Source organism: Argentina silus (genome assembly GCF_951799395.1).
Source record: "Argentina silus genome assembly, chromosome: 2".
Lineage (NCBI taxonomy): Eukaryota > Metazoa > Chordata > Actinopteri > Argentiniformes > Argentinidae > Argentina > Argentina silus.
Window position 1 is genome coordinate 20,050,376 of NC_139656.1, and position 10,409 is coordinate 20,060,784.

The 10,409-nt window shown below is 43.2% G+C and overlaps 1 protein-coding gene across 1 annotated transcript; it reads left to right on the forward strand.

Annotated features, from left to right (window-relative positions):
- Positions 1-270: 270 nt before the first annotated feature.
- slc22a31 (solute carrier family 22 member 31) lies at positions 271-10,306 on the forward strand (the record flags this gene model as incomplete). The annotated part of the gene is made up of 9 exons (XM_083687636.1): positions 271-660; positions 4,033-4,136; positions 4,261-4,415; positions 5,717-5,885; positions 6,033-6,178; positions 6,837-6,945; positions 7,318-7,532; positions 7,625-7,736; positions 7,936-10,306. The coding sequence occupies 9 exons, from the start codon at positions 271-273 to the stop codon at positions 8,384-8,386; spliced, it is 1,851 nt and encodes a 616-aa protein (XP_083543762.1). The 3' UTR covers positions 8,387-10,306.
- Between the last annotated feature and the right edge of the window lie 103 nt (positions 10,307-10,409).

The window sequence follows — 10,409 nt, forward strand, 5'->3', positions numbered from 1 at the left end:
AACGACACTAACAATAGCGAATGGCAGCCCCTGGTGAGCTCATTTACAGAAAGCAAACAATCAATATTTGTAACCTGTGCGTAATGAACAGGTGATGCCTCCCCGTTAATAGCCAAGAGCCCCACGACTGAAAGCTCTTGCCAGAGTAGATAGAGCACTACTCACACCCCGCTCATTTGCTACTAGCGTCCGTCTGCACTTGCGCTTCCTCACCTTGCTTTACGCATCGTGGATGCCTCGCGCTGGTGACGAACAGCTGTCACGGTAACAATGGACTTTGAAACGAAGATTTACACCCAGATCGGTGGATATGGACGATATAATCGTATTGTTGCTATCTTCAGTTGGTTTCCAAACTTTGCTGTAATGCTGAACCTTTTTTGCGACGTTTTTTACACCCTAATTCCTGAGTCGTACCACTGCAAACCCGACCCGACGCTCCTACCTTCTGCTTTCCTACTCAGTAATTTTTCCAGACAGGGGTACCTGAATTTTACCATTCCATGGGTAAATGGCTCTGGATTGAGTCACTGTGAACTTTTTAAGTACCCCACAAACTTCTCAAATTTTACAGAAAACGTCCTCAAAGAGATAGTGCCATGCACGAGAGGATGGAAGTACTCCCAGGCTGCGGGGCTTCAGAGCAACTACGTTATGGAGGTAAACAAACGATTCCACACTTCACATATGTGAAATTGATGTGTTGTTTTCGGCGAATTCGATGTTCTCTGCAGGATGAACAGTCATGTGCTTGTGGTGACTTTTTGTGACTCTTGTTACCTAATGCGGTTTTCAGGTAGGCTGACCTCAAATGATTACCATCCACTCGAACCCCAGTTATGGATTGTTCAAGAAACTAATTCTCTATGTGGCCATAGTTGATTCTGAACATTGAAAGATGCTCATGACACAGCCTTTCTGGTATTTGTTGGGAAACATCTGTAGTAAGTGGAATACATAGGCTATTGTAAAAATAAATAAATATATATATATATATATATATAATTTCATCAAAAATGTTGGCTGAATTTGATAATCAACTGTTTCCAAAACTGTTGTTTACTCTCTGTGAATTTGATTGACAAAGGATAGTACAAACTGTAAATATTGTTCAATCAACATTTACCTTGGTTAAACAACAGGATAGGTCCAAATGCTCTCTCCCTCTCATGCTCATGAATAAATATAATACTGGTCAACAAGTGAATGCAAATATGGGTTATGTTGGATAATACTATATTACTGGGCCTCTGACGAGAGAGAATGTGTGAGTGTGATACACAACAGGAAATGCTGGACAGCAGAGTGTTCTGCCTTGATGTAGTCATTTCCTGGGACAAGCTGTTCTAATCTGGTCAGACCATAACTTTAGTTGCATATCAACATATCAACCTAGCCCCTACCCCATAGACACATGTGGAGTAGGGGTGAAATTGTGTAACTAGCAGGGTTTGAATCAGGGTCCTCTGGCATGGATGACCCAGACATTCAGTGCTCTGTATAAGTAATGGGACAGTGAAGCATTTTTCAATTACTATGAGGTTAAAGAATAGATTGTCAGCTTTTATTTAAGGGTATTCTTGTAAATGTTGGTTTCACCATTCAAAAATTACAACACTTTTCATACATAGTACCCCTATTTCAGGACACCAAAAGTAACGGGACTGATTCATTTAATGTCTAAATCAAGCATGCAATAACTGCCTGAACTCTGCGACACATTGACCCCATGAGACGGTGGGTATCTTCTCTGGTGATGGTCTGCCAGGCCTGTACTGCAGTCATCTTCAGTTGTTGTTTGTTTTTAGTTTTTTTTTGCTTAAAATCTTATCAGGAAATAAAATGCATGTTCAATTCGATTTAAATCTGAAGATTGACTTGGCCAGTCAAGAACTTTTTAGGGGAGCCCTACCGCGTTTCTTAACCTCCCCTGCTTCCCTTTTTCTTTTCATTTATTTCAAATAAATAAAATTAACGTTACACTTTTTTCCCTGATAAACTCCCTAGTTGCTATGGCAGTATGTTTTGGTTCACTGTCCTACTGTATGATGAAGTGCCATCCAATGAATTTGGAGGCATTTGCTTGTACTCGAGCAAACACAATGTTTCTGTCCACTTCAGAATGTAATACATACAGCAGTTACGTCATCAATTAGACAAGTTAGCCAGTTCTAGTGGCAGCTTTACATTTCTTGGGCTGATCAATCTTTTTTTCTCCAAACTTTCCTGTCCACAAGACCTTTTTCCAGACCTCTGCAGGCTTTTAGGTGCTTTTTAGCAAACTGTAACCCGACCATCCTTTTTAAGGATAACTATTTGTTTGCACTTTGCAATGAAGCGTCTGTATTTCGGCTGTTGACGTATTCTGCGGATGGTAGTCTCTGACACATTCACACCTACCTCCTGGAGAGTGTTCTTGATCTGTAGGACAGATGTTTTGGGGGTTTTCTTAATTATGGTGAGTATTCTTCATCCACTGTAGAAGTCCTCCTTGGCCTACCATCCCATTTGTGATTGCTGAGCTCACCAGTACTTTTTTTCCCTTTTGGATTATATTCCAAATTGTTGATTTTGGCAAGCCTAAAGTTTTGAGTATGTTTCTGATAAGTTTTCTTCAGATTTTCAGCCTAATAATGGCTTTCTTGACTTTAATTGACACCTCTTTGGTCCTCCTCTTGACAGACATCAATAGCAGACTCCAAAGGCAAACGCAAAGCCTAGAATCAATACTAGTCATTGACTGCTCTCTTATGCTTGCACAAATGATGTGACGGAACACACCTGACTAACCAGAAACCCATCCCATTACTTTTGGTACCCTGAAATAGGGGGACTATGTATAAAAAGTGTTGTCATTTATAAATGGTGAAACCAATATGTACACAAATAAAATCTGAGAATTTATACTTGAAACTCCATAGTAATTGTTTGATTCCAAATCCAAACTTGTGGTGTATAGACCCAAAAGAAGAAAACATGCTTCACTGTCCCATTACTTATGCAGGGCCCTATATACCGTGAAACCAAGAGGACATCTTTGTGGTGTGAGGGCTACATTTGGGCTTTCAAATCTGACAGGGTTGACAAAGTGGACCTATGTTAGCAGTTTCTTGGGGTTAGGCACAGCCCACTTTACAAATATTGCAAAAGGGATCCTGGATAGTGATGCACAAAAATATGAACTGTTTTTTAAACATCCAGGCTGAGAAACAAAGTAAACGTAACCCATGGAAATTCCACCAATATGGTTCCGCTGTATGTGTGTTTGTGTGTTTGCACACTTGCTTGCATGAACTGTAAAGTAAGTGGCAGGCAGTGGCCATGAGTAGTTTTCCCCATGTTTCCTGGTGACAGGAAGCCACCAGCCCCCCACTCTTCCTGCAGCCCTGACACCGTCACTCCTGGCTTCCCCTCTCTATGAAGTTGGACGCTATACATTTGTTCCTGTCCCTGCAGGAAGTGACCTCACAGAAGGGCTGGATGAGATCCTACTGGAGGCCCTGATCAAGAGGAATGTGACAGGGACAAGCTAGGGAAGGAAAGAGAGAGCATCAGAGTGGGTGGGGAATGACAGCAGGCGCTGACAAGCCTACATAGTGCAATGGTTGTAATGTGATAAGTCTATCAGCAGTCACTCGTATTCAATCAGTGGGGAGATATTTTCTTTCACCCACCCTACATTCCTCCTCATTCGCATAAGGCTGGCAATTGTGTGTGTGTGTGTGTGCGCGCTTGTGCTTGTGTGTGCACATGCTAGCGCACACCAGTATAATTGGTCTAGAATTGTAAGCATATTATGTAAGAATAAGGAAGAATTAAGCTATGTAGCTGCGATCTAAAACTCTGCCATATTTTTGGCAGTCCACCCTGAAAATAAATCATCTGTCCACCCTGAAAATAAATACTAATACCTAATGGATGAACAAATACCTAATATGACATTATTTTAGTGTCACTTTTGACATCCTTAAACCCTACTCATAATGTCATGATGGCACCCTCTCTCTTTCTCACTCTCTCTCTGCTCCACAGTGGAACCTGGTGTGTGGAGACTACTGGAAGATTCCTCTACAACACATCTGCCTCATGACTGGCTGGATTCTGGGATACGTCTTCTTGGGCACACTGTGTGACTGGTGAAGTGTAACCCCACCATGTTGTTATTGTCATCCGTGTCAGTCAAACACACATCATTGGTATTTGATCACGGTAATAACATTGTGTGTATGGTTCTTGGCATGTGTTTTTGTGTCTGTTTAGGTGGGGTCGGCGACAGGGGTTCCTGCTGTCTGTCTCTCTGTCTGGTCTGTTAGGAGTAGCTGTCTGTCTGTCCAACAGCCCTGTCGTTTTCCTGCTGCTCCGCCTCTCCCAGGGCACCATGTTGGCTGGGGTCTTCTTGTCCTCATACATAGCCAGTAAGTACCAATGAATGCACTCTGATCTCCCTCCTGAGTACACACTCTCTGGGGCTCACTCCTGAGTACACGCTTACTGGGGTGTTGTCTCACAGTGGTATTGTGTCTTTTTCAAGTGGTCATGTGAGTTATTGCATTGAATTCAGTATTCTGGTCAGTTAAGTTGAATTGATTCCTCAAACTGATGGTCCCTTGGGAATACTGTAGAAGCCTTTTGCTTAGCTGACTTAAAACAACTGGTGAATGTCAAAATGTGTTGGTAGACGTTTTTACCACCTCCTCAGCTCCTAACAATAGTTGGGTAGATATAGGCCAAAATCTGTATCAAAATCACTTACACAAATTGCTGTGTGTGTGTATCAATAAAACTGTACCATATGACTAATCCCAAACCCTCGCCTCTCGAGACTGGTATGCTAACAAACAAAGAGGGTCACTTTCAGAGAGGAGAACTTAGAAAAAGAGGTCAATAAACATGTCAACATTGTCACTTGTTACTTGAGCCAAGGTATTTCCCGAGCTACTGCGTAAGAAATACAGCTTAGGAAAACTTAAGTAGTTTATGTAATAATTTTGCTCCAGGTCCACAACTCCTCTCCTTCCATCCCTCCTTTCTCCTCCTGCCACCAGTCCTCCACACCTCCCTTGGAGAGATGACGTGCGTGTGGGGGAACACAAAGCTGTGTGGGGTAGGGGTGTCTAAGCCATCCCTGGCCCTAGAGGCCTCCCCTCTGCTACAGTATTTTTATATTGTTGGGGAAGCAAGGGTGGCCAGTGTGTTCTTACTGGAACCTTCCTGTGATTGTGTGTGTATTCATGTTCATGTGCGTGCACGTGCATGTGTGGAGGGCTGTTTTGTGTAACAAGAGACAAGGAGTGCTCGATTTGTTTTTAAAACTTGGGAGTAGGTGGTGCTAGGTACAGCTGTGATAGGGAGCCCTCTCTCAAACACACACACACATGCACACACACACATGTATATATGCTCAAACATTCCTATGAGGTCACTGGTAAATTGAGTCAAGATTTAAGTTTGAGGCTGGAATGATGCTTGGAATGTTAATCTCAAGTGATCTCCAGCCAGTTCTTCTTGAAGGGAGTGGAGGAACAATAAACAGGACAGAACAAAGTGGAAGGAAATGAGTTCCCTCTTCCTTTTCTCTTGTCACAGGAGGAGATCTAGGGCATTGGAGTTTAGGTCAACCCACAGAGGAATTTCACACCAATTCAATCACTTTCACAAACGGTCACAAATAGTCCCATTTACCATTACCTCATCTTCTCACCTGTGTGTTCTCTAGGGCTGGAGTTGTGTGATCCCCCCCACCGCCTCATGGTTGCCATGGTTAGTGGCTTTTTTGCCGTTTGTGCCGAGCTCCTGTTGCCAGGGCTGGCGGTGCTGTGCCGTGATTGGCCAGTTCTTCAAGCAGTGGCGACCTTGCCACTGCTCCTGCTGATTTCCTATTGGTGGTAAGTCGATCGTTACCATGTGCATGTGTTTGCACACTTACACTGAAAAAAATAAAATAATATGAACATGTATGTTCATATGTAACATGATGGAAAGAGGGAGGAGTGTATGTCTCTTATATTGTTGTGTTGCTTTGTGATTATCAGCTGTGCATCATTGTTCCCTGAGTCTCCCCGCTGGCTGCTGGCTACGTCTCAGATCCCTCAGGCTAAGAGGTGTCTCCAGAGCTTCTCCACCAGGAACGGAGTGTGTCTGAATGAGGACATCTACCATGCGGAGAACCTTCTCTCAGGTATCACCACACCTGGCCCTGGTTGCTTGTCGGTATAAATGGGATGAGAAATAACACAGGTTGCCACTCTATGGCCTATAACCACTAATTATTCACCCTGAGATTTGTTTGGCTACTCTAGCAATATATTCATCCCGCCTATGCACGTATTTCATTGGGTCTCCGATACATATGTGGCCATCTTGCCAACCTGAAGCTGCTACGCAGGGATAGAATTATAGTTAAGGTTAGGTGTTGAATGAATTAATATGTGGTATTTAGCCCGTAGTGTGGGCTTGTTTGGTGCCTCCCTGCAGTGGTCCAGTAGGCCAGCAGCTGATGAGTGGGAGCACTCAACACATGTGGTAGTCTCCATAAGGCAGCTCTTTGTGTGTTAGATGGTTCAATGTGTTCTAATGAACCAAATGGCTCACTGAAATTACATTAGTCCAAATCAAGGCCCATCAGGCTTGCTGAATAGCTCTATTGAGTGTGATTTAATAGAAGGCACTGGTTCTGAGGATATAAAGGCCAGATGGAATGTGTGTGCCCCAAATGAACAGAGCTGCTGGGTCAGGTGCCCTTGTGTGAATGTAGATTGATATCTCTATTCTTCCTTCTGTATCTCTCTCACTCTCTCTACCCACCTCCTCCTCCTCCTCCTCTCTCTATCCTGTAGAGGTTGACGTGGCATACCCAGATGAGTCCAAGCCAGAGTACCACTCAGTGCTGGAGTTGCGTCACACGCGGGTTATCTGGAGGAACTGCCTCATCCTCAGCTTTACTCTGTGAGTTCATTGATGTCAATAGGAGTTCTTCCACATTAGTTCGTTTTTCTCAGAAATTAACTATTCGATCCCAAGAGGGTTGGGGTTAAATCAGAATTTTCAAACAGAAGTTTCAGGTGAGAGGTGAGGTGGAAAACACAAAATGGGCTTATTTAGAAACCTTTAGAAACCTCTAAATAAGACTGCAATCCACACTGGTTTTGCTTACCTAGTCACTGACCCCCCCCCCCCCCCCCCCCTTTTTTTTTTTTTTTTTTTTTTTTTTTTTGGATAACATTTCACTGAAATTCATGCCGTGCCACAATGATGTTGAAAATATTATACTTTTATTATTAAGTATATTATACTAGCTTTAACTTCCTCCTCCTCCAGGTTCATTGGGACAGGGATCCAGTACTGTTTCACCAGGAATGTGCACAGCTACTCCTCCAACTTCTACTTTGGCTATTTCCTGCGTGTGGTGACTGGAGCCCTGGCTTGCATCTTCCTCTGTCTGTCCGTCAACCGCTTTGGTCGCCGTGGCGTCTTGCTCCTGTCGGCCATCATCACAGGCCTTTCGTCTCTACTGCTATTGGCCCTCACACAGTGTAGGTCTCTCTGCCCATTCTCTATGGCTGGAGTTTGATAATGGCCAATCAGTTTGCCTGTCAGTCTTGTGAATTCTTTCTTTCTCTGTCAGACTTGCAAGGAGGGCTGGTGATGGTCCTGTCTGTCCTAGGACTCCTCTCCTCCCAGGCCCTAGCTTTGCTCAGTACATTCTTCGCCAGTGAGGTCATGCCCACCGTAGTGCGGTAAGTGATAGCTCTCTGTCCTAGACTGTAATTTGTGTGTCCACACTTACGCTTATTAGTTTGTGTGTGTGTCTGACTAGCTGTAGACAGGATATGAGTACTGTATGAAATGTAGGATATCCAACATGTGGACTGATACTAGTTCAGGTGGCCTCAGTAATGGCATTAAGAGCTCAATATCTCTCCCCTCCCCTCTCAGTGGTGGCTGTCTGGGGTTGGTCCTGGCTGCAGGCTGCGTGGGCATGGCCGCCTCCTCACTGATGGAGCTCCAGAACAACAGCGGCTACTTCCTGCACCACGTAATCTTTGCCTCGTTCGCCGTGCTCTCAGTGCTCTGCATCATGCTGCTGCCGGAGAGCAAGCGCAAGCCCCTACCCGACTCCCTGAAGGACGGGGAGAGCCAGCGCCGACCACCTCTCTTTCTGTCCAGTGGCGAACGGGACAACATGCCTCTGCTGTGCACGCAGCGCAGGCCCTCCGAGTACAACCCAGACAGCTATTCCCGCTTGGTCTCTGTCACCAAGAAGATGCTTATCAAAGACACGCTGCCCTATAAGATTGTTGTGCCAGCCTCACCTCCGCTGTTGGCTGCCAACAGGGGGGCACAGGGTGAAGTGGAGCATGTGGTACTGCAGGAGGACTCATCCTAGCATAGCGTACCCTTCACCTTCATTTGTCTTCCTCTCCCATTGAGACCTCACCCCCCGCCCACCGGTTGACTGGCTAGTTCCCCCTCTCCAGACTGACCCAGACACACATCGCTTGAATGATGGTTGATGGAAAATTGTAGCAGAGCGAAAGCTTTATACAGAGATGCAGTAATGTGTGTATAGCTATGTCTGTTTTTGTGAATCCTGCCAAATATCTCAGACTTATTCTTTATGAGAATATGTTTTTCTGAGGGAAAGATTAAACCTCACACTGTATGTGTATGTAACAGCACAGGCTTTAATGAAAAATCTAAGTTATTTCCTTTTGTACTGTTGGAGAGTGCTCCAGTTTCTGCTGTGCAGTAAGTACTTGGGACTAAGGCTGTGGTAACCACTAAGGGTCACTTGAGAAGCGTTGCCTGTCCACTTACTGGTGACTCATGCTTTTTCCATTAAGTTACGGCACTGCAGAAAGCAGGGTTCTGACTGACTTCTCCTTAATGTAATTCTCCAGCGACTCTGATAGGAGACAGCAGTGAGGCTCAAACTGATATGCATTGTTTGTTTTAGAGCAAGAGTAGAGGTCAGGGCAGTCAATGAAGTATGTTGCTGATCAAGCTTCAAGCTATAAGCCTAACTCAAATAAGAGAGTTGCTAGGCACCTTTTTAAGTAATACTTGACATTGTAAATACATGTTTGTATTAAATCCATTCACTGTTTACTGCTCTCTTTGATTTGAGGTCTTGCCTACTTTGACAAGGTGCCACTAGTTACTTGTTGTGACATTTTCTAAAGATATTAAATATAATAATTTGACACCATTTCATTCACTTCTTATATTTTGAGATACAATCTTATGATTATTCAATATCACGTAACATATAGTACATTTTTGGCTGGAATGGGCTTACATTTTGACTAAACGCTCAATACATAATGTGCATTTTCACCTTTTCAGGGGTAGGTACACAAGCATACCACAAAAGAGCACAAGTCTGGTCTTTTTAAAATAAATCCTGGATCAAAATGCATTCAAGGGGAACATAGAAACAATTGTTTAATTACTGACCATAATAATCAGAAATTGTGATTTATTTCATTATTCAGTATGAAAGAATAAACCTAATGAATTGTGAGGCAACTGCTTCCAAGATCACAGTGATAGCATGAGCTTTAATTATCTCCAGAAGATGAATACCACGATTGAATTTGAAGTAAAGCTGGGACAGGTGGTCTAGTTCTACATTTCTATCCGTCAGCATCTAACTTGTACAGTTTTATAACAGTTGAGGGCCCAAAATACCTTAGACATAATTATAATCTTGAAAATATTTTTTTTTAAAAATCAGCAGAATACATTCAATATGCCGACCTTCCATACGAGAACACATTTTTGGAACTACAAAACAAAACAGATTTTATGCTCATTATGTAAATGTCAAGGAAGAATAGTCACTCAAGTTATTCAGTTCAAATGGAAACAGTTAACAATTATGTACATTGATGCCTACTGTTTATTTATTCATAATAGCAAGTGTCAGTTCCAAATGTGCAATGAGCTCAGTCTTCCACAAGGGGATTCCTACTTCTAAGTATTGCTTAAGCTTCAAAATGTTCTTTAGGTTGATTAAGAAAAAATGCTATTAATAATGCATGCAACAGCATCCTTGTAAGACTAGTAAGCACTTTGGAGAGTTATGTCTGTGAGAGAAATAAGATGAACAAATTGGTTTAAGAGGCCATAAAAAGTCCTTGGCATCAGTTATGCGTTGGCGCTGCTCCGCTTGAAGTGTGGGCCTTCATACAGGAGTCCAACCAGAGAGAAGTTGCCAAAGAAAATGTCCAGTCAATTTCATTGACATACTTAAGAACAACAGTTTCAGCTCTGATCAAGCAACAGCGGTCCAAAATCAAAACAAACCATATTCCATTTTAGGTATAGACAAGTTACAGTAAAAATCCCCTTGTCAATGCACTATAGAGGTGACAGGTCAGAAACAGAATCCACAGCTCTGAGCCAAA